The sequence below is a fragment of the Podarcis vaucheri genome (assembly GCF_965113315.1).
Source record: "Podarcis vaucheri genome assembly, chromosome: 2".
Taxonomy (NCBI): domain Eukaryota; kingdom Metazoa; phylum Chordata; class Lepidosauria; order Squamata; family Lacertidae; genus Podarcis; species Podarcis vaucheri.
Window position 1 is genome coordinate 119,995,280 of NC_138760.1, and position 23,097 is coordinate 120,018,376.

General features: G+C 44.9%; 1 protein-coding gene across 1 annotated transcript in view; it reads left to right on the forward strand.

Moving 5' to 3' along the window:
* Positions 1–23,097, forward strand: part of LOC309526187 (uncharacterized protein) — a gene marked incomplete at its 5' end in the record, with an annotated part of 44,110 nt that overhangs the window by 1,417 nt on the left and 19,596 nt on the right. The window contains 12 exon segments of the mRNA XM_082212102.1: positions 308–538; positions 2,510–2,532; positions 3,418–3,539; positions 4,067–4,099; positions 8,066–8,371; positions 8,374–8,410; positions 8,412–8,622; positions 17,940–18,605; positions 20,056–20,151; positions 20,718–20,948; positions 21,753–21,775; positions 22,899–23,020. Coding sequence (XP_082068228.1) covers positions 308–538; positions 2,510–2,532; positions 3,418–3,539; positions 4,067–4,099; positions 8,066–8,371; positions 8,374–8,410; positions 8,412–8,622; positions 17,940–18,605; positions 20,056–20,151; positions 20,718–20,948; positions 21,753–21,775; positions 22,899–23,020 — 2,101 coding nt within the window.

The following is a 23,097-nucleotide window of genomic DNA, read 5'->3' on the forward strand; positions in this document are numbered from 1 at the left end:
CAGTGTTTGCAACCGAAGGTATGACTGTAGTCTAGAATCCATATCTGGGGGAAAATGAATATGGAATACAGAAAGAGGTTTATTTTTGAACAGCCTTATTTCCCACAGAACATGAAAGACCATTTAAAGGAAGGGGTGGGCTTGTGTTTATGAAGCTCTTTCCCTGCTGAATACTGGTGTAATCTCTCTAAAATGTCAGAAGTGGCCTTCCAGGGGAATTTGGATAACTGGCCTTTTCATCCTTCAAGAGCAGACTAGATGCGTGATATTGGCCCACTGTTCTCTTCTTTCAATCTCTTTGCTGCAGAAACAAACAGATGCAGAGAGGGAAAAGATGGTGGCTGAGTTCAAGCGACTGCGCCAGTTTCTGGAAGAACAGGAGAAACGTATTCTGGCCCAGATGGCAGAAGTGGAGAAGGAGATTGCAGCCCAAAGGGAGGAGCACCTGGCCAGACTCTCCAGGGAACTCTCCTCTTTTGAACACGCCATCCGGGAGATGGAGGAGAAGCTTCAGGAACCAGCGAGTGAACTCCTGCAGGTGAGGCCTCATCCTGATGCGAGAGGGTGGAGTGGGCTGCTTCATAGTACAAGCAGGAGGATAACATGTCTTAGTCCCCATGCCCCAAAAAGCTGTTGCAAGGAAAAGAATTGGGACATGATGGGTGAAAGGCCTGGGGTCACAAAAGGGGATCTGCTAGATCAGACCACAAGCCCCCTCATTCTATCATGTTCTCGCACTGGCCAACCAGAGGTCTCTGGGAAGCCTTAAAAATCAGTAGCTCTCTGTCCACCTCTGTATCCCAGTAAGTGCTTTTCAGCAGCTTAGTATTGATAACTGGGGTCATCTGGAGGTTTGGAGCACGTTGTTCAAGCTTGACATCTTTCCACAGGGCCTGCAAGACAGAGCTGTTCCACCAGGCCTTTGGCCAAGGCACAGTCTGACCCCCTTCTTTGGTAATCCTCACAGAACTCTAGCCCAATGGTTGCCATTAATCTGATTTGAACTGATTTTATAATGAAATGATTTTAGAATGTTGTATCATTTTACTGTTGTTAGCTTCTCTGAGCCCGGCTTCGCCTGGGGAGGGCGGGATATAACAACAACAACAACAACAACAACAACAACAACAACTTATACCCAGTCCATCTGGCTGGGTTTCCCCAGCCACTCTGGGCGCCTTTCAACAGAATATTAAAATACAATAGTCTATTAAACATTAAAAGCTTCCCTAAACAGGGCTGCCTTCAGATGTCTTCTAAAAGTCTGGTAGTTGTTTTTCTCTTTGACAGCTGGTGGGAGGGTGTTCCCACAGGGTGGGTGCCACTACCGAGAAGACCCTCTGCCTGGTTCCCTGTAACTTGGCTTCTCGCAGCAAGGGAACTTCTAGAAGGCCCTCAGCACTAGACCTCAGTGTCTGGGCAGAACGATGGGGGTGGAGATGCTACTTCAGGTATACTGGACCGAGGCCATTTAGTGCTTTAAAGGTCAACACCAGCACTTTGAATTGTGCTCAGAAACATATTGGGAGCCAGTGTAGGTCTTTCAAGACAGGTGTGATGTGGTCTCAGCAGCTGCTCCCAGTCACCAGTCTAGATGCCGCATTCTAGATTAGTTGTAGTTTCCGGGTCGCCTTCAAAGGTTGCCCCACATAGAGCGCATTGCAGTAGTCCAAGCAAGAGATAACCAGAGCATGCACCACTCTGGCGAGACAGTCCGTGGGCAGATAGGGTCTCAGCCTGCATACCAGATGGAGCTGGTAGACAGCTGCTCTGGACACAAAATTAACCTGCACCTCCATGGACAGCTGTGAGTCCAGAATGACTCCCAGGCTGCGCACCTGCTCATTCAGGGGCACAGTTACCCCATTCAGAACCAGGGAGTCCTCCACACCCGCCCGTCTCCTGTCCCCCAGAAACAGTACTTCTGTCTTGTCAGGATTCAACCTCAATCTGTTAGCCGCCATCCATCCTCCAACCGCCTCCAGACACTCACACAGGACCTTCACTGCCTTTACTGGTTCTGATTTGAAAGAGAGGTAGAGCTGGGTATCATCCGCATACTGATGAACACCCAGCCCAAACCCCCTGATGATCTCTCCCAGTGGTTGCATATAGATGTTGAAAAGCATGGGGGAGAGGACAGAACCCTGAGGCACCCCACAAGTGAGAGCCCAGGGGTCTGAACACTCATCCCCCACCACCACTTTCTGAACACGGCCCAGGAGGAAGGAGCGGGACCACTGTATAGCAGTGCCCCCAGCTCCCAGCCCCTCTTATTATGAATTTTATGTTTTTATATAGTGATTTTATCTTGTCAACCGCCCAGAGGCCTGCGGTTAAAGGGTGGTATACAAAATTGATAATAACAACAAACTGATCACAGTGCTCTGTGCAAAACTGACTTCACTGAAATCTTTCTTTCTTTCTTTCTTTCTTTCTTTCTTTCTTTCTTTCTTTCCTTCCTTCCTTCCTTCCTTCCTTCCTTCCTTCCTTCCTTCCCTTGCTCCAGGATATTGGAAGCTTCTTGCAAAGGTAAGTGATGAAAAACCCCTGCCTTATTATGATGCTAGAAAAGTTCTTTAACAGGTGAGAAACTCACAGTCCACTCTCTCCTTCCAGAAATAGTTTAGGACACCATCGTCCATTTCACAAAATGACAGACAAAAATAGGGACACGTTTTCGCAGTCATTTGTATCTGTTGGTCCCATCTACAATCACAGACAGGAAGCCATTCCCATTGCATATCTCTGTGATGGAGTCATTTGATTGTGATGGAGACTCTGTGATGGAGTCAATTGATACAAAAAGGGGAGACATTCCAAAGGGGCTTGTAAATATCTTCACTATAACTTTCCCTTAAATATCCAGTGTATTCCAAGCTCCTGCAGTTTCTTCCCCAGACATAAGAACATGAGATAGGGCCCTGCTGGATCAGGCCAGTGGTCCATCATCCTGTTTTCACAGTGCTTAACCAGATGCCAGTGAGAAACCCGCGATCAGGATCTGAGCGCCAGAGGACACTCCCCTCCTGTGGTTCAGAGGCACCACTGCCTTTGACCCACCCAGCCATCATGAATAGTAGGTGCTGAGAGCCTTGTCCCCCAGACATATTCAAACACTCATGAATTTTGAAAATCTTCCATGTTTAGAAAATGCTGCTTTAATTTATTTTCTTTTTAAAAAATAATTTGCATATATCAGCTTCTTTACCTTCAATCTCATATATTAGCTTCAACATGTTTTGGAAGCAGCTGTGTGTCGGTTTTCCTTCAGCTTGTTAGGATCTCTCTAGATCCACACGTCATCTAGATGTTCCCAAGTCATCATGCCTTTATCATCAGGATGAGACACCTGTCTTGTCAGAAAGCTCCTTGCATTGGACGGTTGGTGGCTTGACTTTGTTCTTCTTCTCCCAGGTCTCAGGCAAAGCAGAAATTTAAGAATCCCCCTGAAGCTTTTCCTCTTGCCCTGAAGTGGAGGATCTGCGACTTTTGTGATATGACTCCTTTCCTGGAAGCTGTCATGAAGAAATTCAGAGGTAGTAAAGAAGGGCTGAAATATTTTATATTGGATGTTTAGAAGTGTTCATGACAGGTTCCAGGTCATACAGAATATTAGCCATGCCAGGAAAATGGAAGGTTTATTTTTTTATTCTCTTTCAATATCTAGAGGCCGTACTTTCATATGCAGAAGTCGCAACTTATGCTGCTTTTACTTATGCAATTACAGCTTTATGCAGATCGCTAAATAGGCGTCCGAGGCTGATTGTAAATCTTCAGCTAATTATGACTTGTGTGCTGTGTTATCAAGATGGCAGCCTGGGCTCGTGATATCACCTGAAGGTTGTTGCAGATGGGAAGATCTTCTTGGGGTCCTGTTCCTCTTCTAAGGTCTGAGCAGGCCTGAATCTTGACATTGCCCCTGCCCTGGCTTATGCAGGGATAGTCAGCATGGCGGATTTCGGATAGTTTTAAATTACAATCTCATGAGTTTGTATTATCGTTACTAGATTAGTTATCAAGACAGTGGCATGATGCTAAAACTATGTTCCCTTTTCTCTTCCAGACACTATGGAATATGGACTTGAGCTGCGGAAAGGTAAATTTCAGGTTTTAAAGGAGGCACAATTTCAGGAGTGATGGAATCTGCTTCTCAAAAGACCAGGCTACTGTGGATCTCCCATCTGACACCCCCCCCCCCAGTCCCCGTTTCCACTTTCCATGTCTCCGTTACAGGTTCTTGTCACTTTCAGGAAGTGATAAATTGTACCTAGGGTGTTATACTCCTCCAGTTTTCTTGTCAGTGAGAAGTGTTGGTGCTTTGCTGGCACCAGTCATCCTCCGGACATCCAGGCACGACATACATCCGAAAATGCATGCATGTAGTCATTAGCAGAGTTAGCCTAAACTGAGACCAGTGCAATGTAGCATAAGGGTTTAGTGATTTATTTACAAGATCAAAACAAAGAACAGAACCATTATGGTGCGTCTCTTCTCCTCCGAGAGAGCAACAAACAGACAGGAAACAAAGGACGGAATTAGGAAGTCATAGGACTATATTCCGTTTCTCATGCCTCCAAAGAATGGAATGTCAACACAGAGAGCATGTGGTCTAGTAGTCACACACACACTGCAGCATGGGAGAGAATGAAACTACCGAAACAAAGAGGTTTCCTTTTGAAGGGTATCATTGGAGGTTTATGGCATTTCATCCTTTTTGAGTTTTTTATTTGCCAATATCAATAGATTGACAGAGCTTAAACATTCACAACAGGCAAGTCCACAGTTTGGCATCAGAGAGAGGCAGCCAGGACCACCGACATGCTGTCACCTGACAGAGCCCAAACTCCACTCCCTCTGTCTCCTCCTCTGCCATACACTCAAACGTTAGTTTTTATTATTGACAGACTCCTAATAACATTGGGACGCGGGTGGCGCTGTGGGTTAAACCACAGAGCCTAGGACTTGCCAATCAGAAGGTCGGTGGTTCGAATCCCCACGATGGGGTGAGCTTCCATTGTTCGGTCCCAGCTCCTGCCCATCTAGCAGTTCGAAAGCACGTTAAAGTGCAAGTAGATAAATAGGTACCGCTCCAGCGGGAAGGTAAACGCCGTTTCCGTGTGTTGCTCTGGTTCGGCAGAAGTGACTTAGTCATGCTGGCCACATGACCCAGAAGCTGTACACCGACCCCCTCAGCCAGTAAAGCGAGATGAGCGCAGCAACCCCAGAGTCAGTCATGACTGGACCTAATGGTCAGGGGTCCCTTTACCTTTACCTATTTACCTAATAACATTGTCTTTAGCTAGGACTTTTTTTCCTGCTTGTGTGGTGGTGGTGGTGGGGACATGCCTCCAGTCACCTTCTAGCTATTTCTTTGTTATTTAGCCAAAAATCTCTGTAACAACAGCAACCTGGAAACTTTTTAAAGCCTCTTTTTATGTATGTGAGGAACAGAGATGAGAAAGATGAGTCATATCAATCTGGTCTGGGGAGCCAGGATGGGGTCTCTGCATTGAAGGTTACAGGTGGGAATGACACTTCCTAGGTGTTACTGGGTTTGGCTTTAATTTGTTGTTGTTCAGTCATGTCTGACTTTTCATGACCCCATGGACCAGAGCACGCCAGGCACTCCTATCTTCCACTGCCTCCCGCAGCTTGGTCAAACTCGTGTTCATAGCTTCGAGAACACTGTCCAACCATCTCGTCCTCTGTCGTCCCCTTCTCCTTGTGCCCTCCATCTTTCCCAACATCAGGGTCTTTTCCAGGGAGTCTTCTCTTCTCATGAGGTGCCAAAGTATTGGAGCCTCAGCTTCAGGATCTGTCCTTCCAGTGAGCACTCAGGGCTGATTTCCTTCAGAATGGATAGCTTTGATCTTCTTGCAGTCCATGGGACTCTCAAGAGTCTCCTCCAACACCATAATTCAAAAGCATCAATTCTTCAGCGATCAGCCTTCTTTATGGTCCAGCTCTCACTTACATACAACACTACTGGAAGAACCATAGCTCTAACAATATGGACCTTTGTTGGCAAGGTGATGTCTCAAGGTGAAGGCATCTTTTAATTTCGTGGCTGCTGTAACCATCTGCAGTGATCATGGAGCCCAAGAAAGTAAAATCTCTTACTGCCTCCATTTCTTCCCCTTCTATTTGCCAGGAGGTGATGGGACCAATGGCCATGATCTTCATTTTTTTGATGTTGAGCTTCAGACCATATTTTGTGCTCTCCTCTTTCACCCTCATTAAAAGGTTCTTTAATTCCTCCTCACTTTCTGCCATCAAGGTTGTGTCATCTGCATATCTGAGGTTGTTGATATTTCTTCCGGCAATCTTAATTCCGGCAAGGGATTCATCCAGTCCAGCCTTTCACATGATGAATTCTGCATATAAGTTAAATAAGCAGGGAGACAATATACAGCCTTGTCGTAATCCTTTCCCAATTTTGAACCAATCAGTTGTTCCATATCCAGTTCTAACTGTAGCTTCTTGTCCCACATAAGAGATTTCTCAGGAGACAGATGAGGTGATCAGAGACTCCCATTTCTTTAAGAACTTGCCATAGTTTGCTGTGGTTGACAACAGTCAAATGCTTTTGCATAGTCAATGAAGCAGAAGTAGATGTCTTTCTGGAACTCTCTAGCTTTCTCCATAATCCAGCGCATGTTTGCAATTTGGTCTCTGGTTCCTCTGCCCCTTCGAAATCCACCTTGCACTTCTGGAAGTTCTCAGTCCACATACTGCTTGAGCCTTCCTTGTAGAATTTTAAGCATAACCTTGCTAGCGTGTGAAATGAGTGCAATTGTGCGGTAGTTGGAGCATTCTTTGGCACTGCCCTTCTTTGGGATTGGGATGTAGACTGATCTTCTCCAGTCCTCTGGCCACTGCTGAGTTTTCCAAACTTGCTGGCATATTGAGTGTAGCACCTTAACAGCATCATCTTTTAAAATTTTAAATAGTTCAGCTGGAATACCATCACTTCCACTGGCCTTGTTATTTGCAGTGCTTTCTAAGGCCCATTTGACTTCACTCTCCAGGATATCTGGCTCAAGGTCAGCAACCACATTACCTGGGGTGTACAAGCCATCCATATCTTTCTGGTATAATTTCTCTGTGTATTCTTGCCACCTCTTCTTGGTGTCTTCTGCTTCTGTTAGGTCCTTACCACTTTTGTCCTTTATTATGGTAATCTTTGTACGAAATGTTCCTTTCATATCTCTAATTTTCTTGAACAGATCTCTGGTTCTTCCCATTCTGTTGTTTTCCTCTATTTCTTTGCATTGCTCGTTTAAGAAGGCCTTCTTGTCTCTCCTTGCTATTCTTTGGAAATCTGCATTCAATTTCCTGCATTGAATCTTTCACCATCTCCCTCGCATTTTGCTTGCCTTTTCTCCCCCGCTATTTGTAAGGCCTTGTTGGACAGCCACTTTGCTTTCTTGCATTTCCTTCTCATTGGGATAGTTTTCGTTGCTGCCAACTGTATAATGTTGCGAGCCTCCATTCATAGTTCTTCAGGCACTCTGTCCACCAAATCTAAATCCTTATGTATTGTTATGTATTCTTGTCCTTTTTATAAACTACCTAGAAGGATGGGGTAGAACATACTTTAAATATGTAACTGAAGCTGGAATCGTGGTTACAAGGAAGGTGAAAGTACCTGCTGCCAGATTTACCTGGCATGTCAAGCATAGTCTGTCATGTGATGTGAGGGAAAATATTAAGGTGTGAATTAAGAGTCCCTGCTTGGACTCCCTTCTGCCATGAACAAACCACTGTCTCTCAGCCTCAGTCCTCCCATCTGAAAAATGGGCATACTAAGATTGACTTAACTTACAGGGTCGTTGCAAGGGATCTATGTAGATAATGTGTGTTAAGTACTTTGAACACTTGAAAGAACTGCAAATGTTTCAAGAATCATCATTAAGAACTTGGTGAACATCCCTGTCTCAAATGCAGAGCTCTGGAGTCCCTGTTCATTTCAGAGGGGATGCTATTTCTGTCATGTGCCTAAAAAAGAGTCAGCTTCCCAGTTGACATCGTTTCTCTTCTCTTTCCTCATCTGCCCCCACAGAAAATGTAACTTTGGATCCAGACACAGCACATCCACGCCTCATCCTGTCTGAGGATCGAAAGAGTGTGAGACAGGGAGAAGTGCGTCAAGACCTGCCAGACAACCCTGAGAGATTTGACACACTTACCTATGTGCTGGGATGTGAGGGTTTCACAGCAGGCAGACATTTCTGGGAGGTCACTGTGGGAAGCGAGAGGGGATGGTGGGTGGGGGTGGCCAGAAAGTCTGTGAAGAGGAAGGGTGCTTTCACTTCTGGTCCTATGGAAGGGATCTGGGTTTTTGGGAAGAGGGGTGGTATGTACAAGTTCTTCTACCGCCAAGTTCTGCTGCACCTCAAGAGGATCTGAGTGGCCCTGAACTATGAAGGGGGACGGGTGTCCTTTTACGATGCTGATACAGCAGCCCTTCTCCGTGCATTCCCAGCAGCCTCCTTCTCAGGAGAGACCCTCCAGCCCTTCTTTTATGTGTCCGCCAAAGGCCACTTAGCACTCTCTGAGGGTAGAGACAGAGAAGGTTCCAGGTTCGCTGCTGAATATGCTTCTCTGTGCCACCTGTCCTAAATCAGCAGAGCAATGTGCAACATCAAAGCGCTTCAGAAGCTCTGACCCAGATAACGAAGCCAGTAACTCACAGATTCGGATAAGGACAGACAGAAGTATTTTACTATTGGGTCATAAAAGCTTAATGGTTCCTGTTATAAGAATTTTAAGGTCATATATAAAAAAATTAAATGTTCATAACTGTATGTATAAACCACATGTCTGAAACCCCACAGATTAGGTCCTGAACAAATTGACCTCAAATATTTCTCCCTCTTTCCTCACAAATCCTGTCCTCACAAATCCACATTCAAGATATGAACAGGGTGTGAGCCTGTGACCTGTGAGCTAGATTCAGGAATTAAGTAGTTATAATAAGAAAAGAGTGGCCAAAACCCAGATAATGCAATCAGGTAACTTGCCAGACAGGAGATAAACAACGCACTCATATTTCTGCTGTAGACCGCCTCTTCTGTGATGTAGGTATGATGTGTCTGGGGGGTTGGTCTTGTGTTTTTTTTAAATATTTTATTCAATTTTCAATCATAGAATAGAAAGTCGCATAGCAAACACATAAAATCCCTTCACCAAAGACATAACAAATGAAAAAACATACAATTACACCAACAAACAATATAAAAAAGAAAGAAAAAAGAAAAAGCACAGCTGTTCATAACACTTTTTTTATATAACTAGCTGGACTTCCTCACATCTCCCTACCCTGCGTTCTCTGTAATAAAAATGCCAGCAGATTATTACCTTGTTTCATTTCTTATTTTATACCTCTCAAATGTTATATTTCTAAACTCCAAGTAATTTTTATCAATTAGTTGTAACTTAGATTAAACATAATATTACTTTAAGTTTCGTTCTTTTCTTACATATCACTTAATTTTCTATATCTTTCAATCGAGTTACTGGAACCATATTTTTCTGGATCGTGAAATTTCTTAACATTCATACAATTTGTACTGCTTTTGTAGATAGTCCTTAAACTTTTTCCAATCCTCTTCCATTGTTTCTTCTCCCAAGTCTCGGATTCTGCCAGTCATTTCGGCCAGTTCCATATAATCCATCTGTTGCGTCTGCCACTCTTCCAGTGTGGGCAAATCTTGTGTCTTCCAATATTTGGCGATGAGTATTCTTGCTGCTGTAGTTGCGTACATAAAAAAAGTTCTGTCCTTCTTTAACACTTTCTGGCCGACAATGCCCAAGAGGAAGGCCTCTGGTTTCTTAGTAAAGGTATATTTAAATACCTTCTTTAACTCATTGTAGATCATTTCCCAGAAGGCCTTCACTCTTGGACAAGTCCACCAGAGGTGAAAGAATGTCCCTTCAGCCTCCTTACATTTCCAACATTTGTTATCAGACAGGTGATATATTTTTGCGAGCTTGACTGGGGTCATGTACCACCTATATATCATTTTCATAATATTTTCCTTCAAGGCCGTGAATTTCATTCCGGTGGTCCATAACCTTTCCCAGTCCTCAAACATGATGTTATACCCAATATCCTGAGCCCATTTTATCATGGCTGATTTAACTGTCTCATCCTGAGTGTTCCATTTAAGCAGCAAGTTATACATTCTTGAAAGTACCTTAGTCTTTGGTTCTAACAATTCTGTTTCTAATTTCGATTTTTCTACCTGGAATCCTATCTTTTTGTCCAAATTAAAAACCTCTTTAATTTGAGCGTAATGTAACCAGTCTCGCACCTTATTCTTTAGTTTCTCCAAGCTCTGCAACCTCCAATTATCTCCGATTTTTTCTATTATTTCCCAATATTTCGGTCAGCCAGCCTCCATATTGAGTCTTTTCCGGGCCTTAGCCTCCATTGATGATAACCATCTTGGGGTCTTATTTTCTAATATGTCTTTGTACTTTGTCCAGACAATAAATATTGCTTTCCTGACAATATGGTTTTTGAACACTTTATGAACCTTTACCTTGTCGTACCACAAATATGCATGCATTATTGAACCCTTCCAGATCTAGGACATCAGTGTTCTCTAAAAGTAGCCAATCCTTCATCCAGCAGAAAGCTGCAGCTTCATAATATAACCTTAAGTCCGGCAGGGCAAATCCCCCTCTTTCCTTTGCATCAGTTAGAATTTTAAATTTTATTCTGGGCTTTTTGCCCTGCCAGACAAACTTAGAAATATCTTTCTGCCACTTTCCAAAACATTCCACTCTGTCCACAATCTGTAGGGTTTGAAACAAAAACAACATCTTTGGCAATACATTCATCTTTATAGCTGCAATTCAACCCAACAAGGAAAGTTTCAATCTTGACCAGATTTCTAAATCCTTTTTAATTTCTGACCAACATTTTTCATAGTTGTCTTTAAATAGATTCAGATTTTTCGCGGTCAAATTAACCCCTAGGTATTTCACTTTTTTAACCACATTTAAGTCTGTCTCTTTCTGAAACCTTTCTGATTCCAAAGGTGTCAAATTTTTCTCCAAAACCTTAGTTTTTTGCTTGTTCAATTTAAATCCCGCCACCCGACCAAACTCATAAATCAATTCTAGGACTCTTTTTGTACTAGATTCCGGCTCCTGTAATGTTAAAACCAGGTCATCTGCAAAAGCTTTAAGTTTATACTGTTTCACTCCGACCTGTATTCCTTCCACCAACCGGTCCTCCCTAATCATATTCAAAAGCACCTCCAGGACTGAAATGAATAACAAAGGGGATATAGGGCAACCTTGTCGTGTTCCTTTTTCAATTTTAAACTCTTCTGTCACCACATTATTGACTATCAGTTTAGCTTTTTGTTCTGAATAGATTGCCTCTATCCCATTTTCGAACCCCTGTCCTGTCCCACTCCCATCCCTTCAAGGTTTTTCTTCATAAACTTCCAAGATATATTGTCAAAGGCCTTCTCCGCATCTATAAAGATTAACACTGCTTTAGTATTAATATTTGTTTGCAAAAGCTCCAGAATGTCAGTAATGTTCCTAGTATTGTCAGATAAATGTCTACCTGGGAGAAAGCCTGCCTGATCCTTATGAATTACTTCGTTCAACACTTTTTAAAATCTACCTGCCAAAATATCTGCAAAAATTTTGTAATCCACATTTAGGAGTGAGATGGGACGGTAGTTCTTGAGTTGAGTCTTTTCAGTTTCCAGTTTGGGTATCAAAAGTGATGAATGCTTCTTTCCACGATTCCGGTGCCTTCTTCCCCTCCATAATCTGATTACAAACCTCCATTAATGGTTGTATCATAAAGTCTTTCAATGTCTTGTAGTACTTGGAGGTAAGTCCATCGGGCCCTGGAGATTTGCCTAATTGCATATTCTGAATGGCGCCTTCAATTTCTTGTTGTGTTATTTTATAATTCAGGATTGTTCTCTTTTCCTGGGATAATTTTGGTAGTCCATTAATTTTTAAAAATCTGTCTATCTCAGTCTCTTTCTATATAAGGGTGGGCACACCTTTGTTCTGGGTCCTCTTCTCCTGCGTGTGGGGGAGCACCCTGTTGCAACAGCGTTAATAAAGATCAGGCTTACTAGCTGCTTTGCTTCTCAATATTCTCTGGTTGGTCTCTGTTATTTTCTCCTACCGATAGAGAACCTACAAAAGGACTCTATAAGGGCTCTTGGGTACCCCATAAGAAGAAGAAGAAGAGTTTGGATTTGATATCCCGCCTTTCACTCCCTTTAAGGAGTCTCAAAGCGGCTAACATTCTCCTTTCCCTTCCTCCCCCACAACAAACACTCTGTGAGGTGAGTGGGGCTGAGAGACTTCAAAGAAGTGTGACTGGCCCAAGGTCACCCAGCAGCTGCATGTGGAGGAGCGGAGACACGAACCTGGTTACCCAGATTACGTGACTACTGCTCTTAACCACTACACCACACAAGGCAAAAGGAGCAGGTTTTTTTTACTTATATCAGTTCCCATTTACAGAGTTCATCTGCCGAAGTGTTTCTTCCTTAGAGTTTTCTGGGCTTTGCTTTTTGCAACCCGCAATGCCCTGCTCTTCCCTCTCTGTCAGCTTGCCAGATCATAGAATCATAGAGTTGGAAGAGACCACAAGGGCCATCGAGTCCAACCCCCTGCCAAGCAGGAAACACCATCAGAGCACTCCTGACATATGGTTGTCAAGCCTCTGCTTAAAGACCTCCAAAGGAGGAGACTCCACCACACTCCTTGGCAGCAAATTCCACTGTTGAACAGAGATCAATGCAGACTAAACACAGTTTTCATACAGCTGCTGTAAGAACAGAAGCAGCTCCTCTCGCAGATGTGGCCTTTACTAAAGAAAAACTCCAGCCCTCTGGAAGCTTCTTGCAGTATCCGAAATCTTCTGGAATCTTCAAGAACTTTCAGTTAGTTCTGGAAAGAATGAAAGCTCTCCCTCGCCCCAACCACTCATCACCACACAGTCCTCAAGGGTTGCCCCCCCCCCGAAGTAGAACAGTGTTTGCAGGACAGTGATTGGCCAGACTTCCTGCCAGTCATGATTCCATGTCTACCATCTCAGGCCAGGTTGGTAAACAGCACTGATTGGCTGGCTCTCCTGCCAGTCCTGAAACCTGCCTGTTGTCTCTCCCACATGCTTTCCCTTGAGAATCCGCTGCTTCAGTTGGTGCAAAGTGGGAAATAAGCAGGTAAAGGTAAAGGGACCCCTGACCATTAGGTCCAGTCGTGGCCGACTCTGGGGTTGCGGCGCTCATCTTGCTTTATAGGCCGAGGGAGCCGGCGTACAGCTTCCGGGTCATGTGGTCAGCATGACTAAGCCGCTTCTGGCGAACCAGAGCAGCGCACGGAAACGCCGCTTACCTTCCTGACGGAGTGGTACCTATTTATCTACTTGCACTTTGATGTGCTTTCGAACTGCTAGGTTGGCAGGAGCAGGGACCGAGCAATGGAAGCTCACCCTGTCGCGGGGATTTGAACCGCTGACCTTCTGATCGGCAAGTCCGATCAGACATGTCAAAGTGCAAGTAGATAAGTAGGTACCGCTCCGGTGGGAAGGTAAACGGCATTTCCGTGCGCTGCTCTGGTTCGCCAGAAGCGACTTAGTCATGCTGGCCACATGACCTGGAAGCTGTCTGCAGACAAACGCCAGCTCCTCGGCCTACAGAGCGAGATGAGCGCCGCAACCCCAGAGTCGGTCACAATTGGACCTAATGGTCAGGGGTCCCTTTACCTTTACCTAGGGGTTGGTAGTAAATTCCCACTTATACAATTATTTTCTCTAAGCTGACTTGTTGTGAACAATTGGATACATCTATATGTTTTTTTTACAGATCCCCTCTTATTCTTTTGTATAACATGCACGAAAAATCTCCCTATCCATTTTCTCAGCATCTGCACCATGTTGCAAAGCCCTCTTCAGAGATGTGCTCCCAAGGCTTCATTGTGAAGTTCTTTTATGTTGCAGCTCATGTTCAGGTATTCCTGTGTCAACAGTGAAGCTCTGAAGGTGGATTTAAATCCAGTTTGGGTTCTGCCATGACCCCTGCTTTCTCATCTTTCCCCTCAAAGATGTCTGCCATGGGTGTAGACAGAGGGGGGCAGGGAGGGCAGCTGGCCCCTTAAATCAAATAAATAAATAAAAAACACTTAACTAACTGACCAACTGTGTCACAGATTACTCAGTTCTGCCCTCACCACAAAAGTCCCCCCCCCAAAAAAAAAATCCCTGGCTGTGTTTCAGTTTTTGGGAAACCAGACCTGTAGTGACTTGGGTGCTAGGCAGGGCCAGATTTATGTATAGGCTAACTAGGCTGAAGCCCAGGGCCTCTAAACCTAGGGGGACTCGCCAGCCTGCCCATTCCCCAGCGCCGCAATCTCCCCTCTCCCAAAATTGCAAACCCAAGACTTCCTGTGAGGGCATTTATCCCCCATTTCAAATACATTTTGCTCCGAAAGGAAAGGCGGACTTGGACATCGTCTTCCTCCATAATTCTCTAAGGGAGAGAAGAAGAGAAGAAGAGTTTGGATTTGATATCCCGCCTTTCACTCCCTTTAAGGAGTCTCAAAGCAGCTAACATTCTCCTTTCCCTTCCTCCCCCACAACAAACACTCTGTGAGGTGTTCTCCCGGCCTCTTGAGCGAGATGAGCGCGCAACCCTAGAGTCGGACACGACTGGCCCATATGGGCAGGGGTACCTTTACCTTTACTTAAGATGTACTTAAGGTGGTGGGTACTTAAAAAAGCAGAGACATCACCTTAGGAGACACCAGGTTCTAGGTCTGGGCAGGCCTGAGCCTTGACATCACCCCTGCCCTGGCATATGCAAGGGTGCTCATCATGGTGGCTTTCAGGTATTTTCAAGTGCAACTCCCATAACCTCCAGCTGGCATGGCCAGTGGTTAGGGATGATGGGATTTGTAGTCCACAACATCTAGAATGCACCACTCTGGCTACAATCGCATGAGCACATATTGTTGTTACCAGGTTTGTTATCTGAATGATGGTGTGATGCTAAATTTCTCTTCCCTTTTTTCTCTCCCGACGCTGTGGAATCTGGACTAAAGCTGCAAAAAAGTAAATGTCAGGGTCTAATGGAGGCAGAGTTTTAGGAGAAACGTAGAATCATAGACTTGTAGAAGTTGTAAGGGACAGTGAGGGTCATCAAACAACCCTGTGCAACGCAAGAACCTTTCACCCAATGTGGGGCACGAACCCACAACCCTGAAATGAAGAGTCTCGTGGTCTAGAGAAAGACAAGTCATATAGTTGATCCGATGCAGGGAGCCAGGATGGGCTCCTGCATTTAAGGTTACTAGTGGGAGTGACACTTCCTAGATCTTGACTCAAACCAATCTGTAGTAAAAGAAAGCAATTTATAGCAACAGTACAATAGATATCATTATAAAAGATGCAACATCTGTTTTCTGCATCACTTCTAAATGAACTGCAAGCAATAAATTGGTATCATTCCCACAATAAAAGCTCACTGCAAATTGATTTTGCGTTACCCAACAGTGTGTCCATTTGAAAACAGATGTAAGGGGGGGGGGTTACGCCAAGACTGCAGCCTCCAATTCATTTTACACTCAGCTGTGACATGTGCAGGGAAGAAAAGGCATGGATAAACTAATCCAAGGTGGTTCGGTTCAAGTGTCACTGTTTTTTATGTACCGTAAATTTCGCTCTATAACACGCAGATTTTTTGTCCTAAAAAGTAAGGTGAAATGTCTGTGCGTGTTATTGAGCGAATGTGTGGTCCCTGGAGCTGACTCACGGAGTGCAGGGGCAAAATAGGCAAAAATAAGATCGGGCGGGCGGGCGGGCGGAGGGAAGAGGGAAGGCAGAAGCTTTCCTGCATTCTGCCTCAGGGTCTTACTGCCCGCCCGCTTCTGTTGCTGCGTTTGCTCAAACTCAACAAAGAGCAGGGAATCCCTTGTCCTCCTGGCAAGCAGAGGGTTAAGGAAATGATCGCGTCCTTCCTTCTAATCTTCCCTAGTCACACTGCGTGCAGGCTCCAGCCCACCACTTCCTCCTCTCCGTGCTCTAGGGCCTCGCAGGCAGCCGAAAAGCATGCAGGTGGGGGAGAGAGAGAGAGAGAGAGAGGGCTGGCTTGGGTGGTGGTGGGGGGAACGACTTTTGCTTTACAATGGTAGGTTTCTCATTTCTTTTCCAAAAGCAGAGAGCCCTGCCCCCAGGCCCCCTCCAAATTACAGCTTCTCCAAGTAATGTACTGCTGGAGGGAGACAGTATGCTTGTTTGGAAGAGAAACCCTGCTTCCCTGCTCGTAAGTAACAGCAGGCTGGATTGCAGAGTGAGACATGGAAATCTCTGGATTTATATGCTGTATATCAACTATCTTGGCAGATGAAAAAAAGTGTGTTACATGCCCTATTGCCCAAAAGTGTGCAAGCACAGAGCAAAGGTTGCAGTGACAGAGGTGGCCAAAAAAAACCAACCGTAAATAAAAAAGAAATCATACTTCGTATATCCTGTCTGGCTTGGGGGGGGGACTTTTGCTTTCCTTCCCTCCCCATTTAAAACGTGGTGACAAAGCACGGATCCACATGGATCCTCAGGATTTTTGCATTGGGTCACCCCAAATTCACCATCAGATCACATTACATGTCCATGGCTACAGTCTGTACCAAAAAAATCACGCACCCACTGTTGCCTGGGGCTGCAATGGTGCAAAAACGTGGTTACAAAGCATGGATCCACAGGATCTTTGCACTGGGTCACCCCAAATTCACCATTAGATAACATAGCATGTCCATGGCTACAGCCTGCACCAAAAAAATCACGCACCCACTGTTGCCTAGGGTCGCAGTGGTGCAAAAACGTGGTTACAAAACATGGATCCACAGGATCTTTGCACTGGGTCACCCCAAATTCACCATTAGATAACATAGCATGTCCATGGCTACAGCCTGCACCAAAAAAATCACGCACCCACTGTTGCCTAGGGTCGCAGTGGTGCAAAAATGTGGTTACAAAGCATGGATCCACATGGATCCTCAGGATTTTTGCATTGGGCTACTCCAAACTCACTGTCAGATCACATGTCTGTGGCCACAGCATGAACCACAAAAATCATACATCCACTGTTTCATTTAGAATATTTTTTTTCTTGTTTTCCTCCTCTAAAAACTATGTGCGTGTTATGGTCGGGTGCGTGTTATAGAGCGAAAAATACGGTATATAAACTACAGTACCTGGAAAGTTGCAGGACAACGTACTTTAAATATATAAGAGAAACTCGGGTGGTAGCTGGAAAGTGGGTATTTTCTCTGCTGTGGCCTGCTGCCAGTTTTTCCTGACCTTTCAAATATGGTCTTTGATGAGATGCAAGGCAAAATATTGAGCTGTGAATCAGAGGAGTCCCTAGTTTGACCCCTGCGCCTCTGCATGATCTTTAGCGGCAGGCGGGGTTGGCCACATTTTCATTGGCTTTCTGTTAGGTCAATCAGGAGAGGAAGCCCGCCTCTTGTCTCTCCCCCAGGCAGCTTTCCCAAAAGAGGAACTTGTTTGTTTCATGTTCTCTCTGACTAAAGTGATATTTCACTGACAAAGGGCTGCATTCATTGAGAAAATGGGGCTAATTGAAAGCACCCGCTGTTAATAGCTGCGCTGCGGTGTTATTGGCAAATATCTGGATACCATTTAGCTGAGCTGTTTGCAAAGGCCGTTTGCAGAGTTCGTTCAGAGGTTATTATTGCACATTATCAGACGCCGGCGATTCTGTCAAAAGGACTCACTAAAAACTGGCACCGGGATGGAGGGCTGGGCTGTCTCTCCTCTGTATGTAGGGGCTGCTAACTAGAAAGAAGATGTCAATGGAGCAAGGCGGGGGCGGGGCGGAAATTCATTCATCAGCTTGCAAAGTAGTCTGAGGCTGACATGCTGATAGTCAACAAAAAAACAACAAACTTCACCAGCTCTCGCAGGGAAATGGTTCCTTAAACGAGCAGCCACCAAGAATGAGCATTCAATTATATATATATATGGAGCTCCACCCAACTCCAAGGCAGCAGAGATCCTGAGTAATCGCATCTCAATTTCCTGGAAATGGAACACGCCCATTACAGACGCAAAAGAGAGAAAACGAAACCAGCTCCCTCTTCCTGTCGAGGCAGCAGCCATGGCTGCTTTTGAGGGTCCCGTCCGCGATCTCAGCGAGGAAGCCACTTGCTCCATTTGCCTGGATTATTTCAGGGATCCGGTGATCATCCCGGAGTGCGGGCACAACTTCTGCCGATCCTGCCTGACCCAGTATTGGGGGAAATCTGAGGGAGGGGCTTCCTGCCCTCAGTGCAGGGAAAACGTTGAGCAAGGCAGCATCAGGCGAAACCTGCAGCTGGCAAATTTTGTAGAAATAATTAAGAAATTCAACCATCTGGGGGGGGGAGAGGGAAAGGAGGGAGAAAGAAAAGGAAGGGTCTGTGAGAAGCACCAGGAGCCCCTGAAGCTCTTCTGCAAGGAGGACGAAAGCCCCATCTGTGTGGTGTGTGACAGATCCAAGGAGCACAAAAGCCACGAGGTGATTCCTCTGGAGGAGGCGTCCCAGGAGTACAAGGTGGGAAAAGGCAGTGGGTCTTACTTGGGGGTGGAAGAGCTGCTGACAAGAGGGGTTTGCGATGATGATGATGTAATGTATTCTCTCTACTTGCTGCCCAAAAGGAATTCTCCAGCAAGAGATCTTGTGCAGCCTGATAAAACTAAACTTCTGAAACATAAATATTTCTTTTTCTATTTGAGGGATTTCAAGTGTGCCCAGTCGTCATAAGAGAATCAGGGTCAGAGAGGGGAATAATGGTAAAATGATCCTAATGATATCATCCTACCCCAAAGTCCCACAATAATAATAAACTGTGCCTTAAAGAACGCATTGTTGGGAAGATGCCATCTTACTGTGTCTTTTCACGTATCATTGAATGTAATATAATGTGTGCCTTTTTAACGCATCATCTTAAGGTAACGTGCCTGTTGCCATTCCTGTGTACCTCTTTCTGTGAGTTCTGTCAAAACTCAATCCACCACACTGCCTCCTACTGGGTCTGCAAACCATACCATGAATACACACAGATATGAGCTCAAAATAAAGCAGTCCTATTTTCCAAAAAGTATGCAAACATCAGGCTATCACACCCGAATTGATAGCAATACAGAATAGGATTTCACATTAATATTTTAGCCATTTCCTGAACATCTTCTCAAACATCCAGCCTCACATCTGCATGCGGCTTATCAGCAGTTGCGGAGGTTTTCCTGTAGATAAAGGAAAAGCCATTTTAAGCAGATCCAAAATTAAATAACACGAAGAACGAAGATCCACACATACCACCTGAGCCCTTCAGCAAATTGACACCTCCAAAAACTCTTTCAACATCCTGCTTACCTTATGTTAATCCACTCTTCACACCCCTCATATCGCTTCCCCCCACCTCCTTGCTATTGATCTGAATGAAAATCAAAAGGTATCAGAATCAAGGCAGTCCCTTTGTTCAGGGTCTCTGACTCCGTGTCATTGCGTGAGCGGGGACCCTGTTGCAACAGTTTTTTGTGTTATTTTTTTCTGTTCTTTCAATAAAGATCAGGCTTTGCTTTTTCCAATCCTGGTGTGGTCTCTGTCTCTTCCCGACCGGTACAGAGCCTTCAATTGCGCTCCTTCCAGGGCCCTGGTCCTTCTCCTGAGGAGGGGGGCCCTTGGGGAGGCAATTAAATATTTATTTCACAGTGACCCCCTGAATTCAGGCTGCAGTAACTCCCCTGGGACGAAAGATTACAACATATAGGATTAATTTAATAAAAAGGAGGGGGGGAGGTGTGCTCAGTGTGGGGGAGAAATAGAAAAACTCACATATTTCTCAGCTCTGATGTAGGACACTTCCATTTCTGCCTTGTCTAGGATGAAAAAGGGGAACCTCTGCAAAAGACCCAGGAATGTGGAGCAAGGAGCAAACATTGGATTCAACTTGCCTGTTCATGTATAATGCAGCCCAATTTGGACTTTGTTTTTTTTCCAGGATCAGATCAGCAGCTGCCTAGACAATGTGAGGAAGGAGAGAGAGAAAATTCTGAAATTTAAAGCAGACACAGAAAAGGAAAGCCAAGACCTGCTTGTAAGCATCATTTTTACTTTAAGGAGAAAAAATGCTACAGTCTAGAATCAATATCGGGGGGGGGGGAGGAATGAATATGGAATACAGAAAGAGGTTTCTTTTTGAACAGCCTTATCTCCACAGAACATGAAAGACCATTTAGGGGGGGTTGTGCTGATGAAGCTCCTTCCCTGCTAAATATTGGCGTGATCCCTCTAAAATGTCAGGCGTGCCCTTCCAGGGGAATTTGGATAAGTCATGGGTAGGCAAACTAAGGCCGGGGGCCGGATCAGGCCCCAATCACCTTCTCAATCTGGCCCGTGGACGGTCCAGGAATCAGCGTGTTTTTACATGAGTGGAATGTGTGCTTTTATTTAAAATGCATCTCTGGGTTATTTGTGAGGCATAGGAATTCCTTCATATATATTTTTTCAAAATATAGTCTGGCCCCCCACAAGGTCTGAGGGACAGTGGAACGGCCCCCTGCTGAAAAAGTTTGCTGACCCCTGGCCCTCCTCATCCTGCAAGAGCAGACTAGATGCCTGATATTGGCCCACTGTTCTCTTCTTTCAATCTCTTTTCTGCAGAAACAAACAGATGCAGAGAGGGAAAAGATGGTGGCTGAGATCAGGCGACTGCACCAGTTTCTGGAAGAACAGGAGAAACGTATTCTGGCCCAGATGGCAGAAGTGGAGAAGGAGATTGCAGCCCAAAGGGAGGAGCACCTGGCCAGACTCTCCAGGGAACTCTCCTCTCTTGACAGCCTCATCCGGGAGATGGAGGAGAAACTTCAGGAACCAGAGAGTGAACTCCTGCAGGTGAGGCCTCATCCTGATGCGAGAGGGTGGAGTGTGCTGCTTCAGACTACAGGCAGGAGGATAACATATCTTAGCCCCCACCCCACCCCCCGCAAAGAAGCTGCTGTAAAAAAACACAATTGGTACATGAAGTGTGAAAGCCCTGGGGTCACAAAAGGGGTGCTGCTAGATCAAGCCACAGGCTTCTTCACTTTAGCATCGTGTTCTTGCATTGGCCAACCAGAGGTGGCTGGAAGCCTAAAGAACCAGCAGCACTCTGCCCCCCTGTGTTTCCCAGTAAGTGCTGGTCAGCTCCTTAGTATTGGTAACTGGGTGGGGTCATCCTGATGTTTGGAGCATGTTGTCTACAATATGCTGGTGACTCTCCTTTACACCTTCAGGTGAGGCAGTGGAAGTGCTAGACCGTTGTCTTGTCTCCATAACGGACTGGATGAGAGCCAACAAACTGCAGCTCAATCCAGATAAGACTGAGGAGCTATTAGTGGAAGGACCCCTAGACTGGATGGGTGGGAGATGGGCTGCTTTTGATAGGGTTACGCTTCCTCTGATGGATTGGGTACATAGCTTGGTGGTAGTACATGGGGCTGCCTCTGAAGACAGTTTGGATTATTTGGTTGCTCTTGTTTTTATTTTTATTATTAATTATATATTTTTATACTGTGATTTTATCTTGTGAACCACCCAGAGACGTGCGGGTACAGGGTTGTATACAAAATTGATAAAAACAACAACAGTAGAACTGGCTCCACTGACATCCTCCCTCCCTCCCTTTCTTTCTTCCTTTCTTTCCATCCATCCATCCAGGATATCGGAAGCTTCTTGCAGAGGTAAGTGATGGGAAACCCCTGCCTTATTCTGATGCTATGAATTTTCCTGTTTAACAGGTGAGAAACTCACTCTCCACTTCCTCCTTCCAGAGATAATGTAGGACTCCACCGTCCATTTCACAAAATGGCAGACAAAAATAGGGACACATTTTTGTGGTAGCTATTGGTCTCATCTTAAACTCACAGTCAGGAAGCCATTCCCATTGCATATATCTGAAGGCCTTTCTCTGTAATGGATTCATTTACTCTGCAATTGACACAAAAAGGGGGGACATCCCAAAGGGGCTTGTAAATATCTTCACTATAACTTACCTTTAAATATCCCGTGTATTTCAGGCTTCTGCAGGTTCTTCCTCAGACATAAGAATGTGAGAAAGGGCCCTGCTGGATCAGGCCAGTGGCCCATGTAGTCCACCATCCTGTTTTCACAATGATTAACCAGATGACAGTGGGAAACCCATGGTGAGCAGGATCTGAGCCCCAGAGGACACTCCCCTCCTGAGGTTCAGAGGCACCACTGCCTTTGACCCAGCCATCGTGAATAGTAGCCGCTGAGAGTCTTGTCCTCCAGACAACTTAAGACTTTCTAATATTTTATAGATATTACTTTCTAATATTTTCTAACATTTTCCCCATTTTTAAAATATAGCTACTGTGCTAAAATACATTTATAATGTTAATTGCAAAAACCATTCTAAAGGATTCTGAATTTCCTTATTTTTCAGAAATGCACATACCAGATCAATATGTTTTCCTCATGAATCACTTGAAATGCTTCACTAAAACTGGTGTAGTCCTAAAATCTCCACCTAACGACCCAGTGTTGCTCACTTTCCTAAAAAAAATAATTTGAAGGTAAAGAAGCTGATATATATGGTCTCAAATTCCTATATTTCCTTCAGCATATTTTGGAAGCGGGTGTGTGTTGGTTTTTCTTCAACTTCTTAGATGCTTTCTAAATCCACACATCATCTAGATGCTCCCTTTTGTCATAGGAAAACCCTGCTCCCAAGTCTTCATGATATATCCATCATGCCTTTATCATCAGGATGAGACGTCTGCCTTGTCAGAAAGCTCATTGGATTGGAAAGATAGTGGCTTGACTTTGTTCTTCTCCTCCCAGGTCTCAGGAGAAGGAGAACTTAGAGGATCCTCCTGTGGCTTTTCCTCCTGCCCTGAAGTGGAGGATCTGGGACTTCGGAGATATAAATCCCTTCCTGGAGGGTGTCATGAAGCAGTTCAGAGGTTAGTAAAGAAGGGCTGAAAGTATTTTATACTGGCTGTTTAGAAGTGTTCATGAAAGGCTCCAGATCATACGGAAT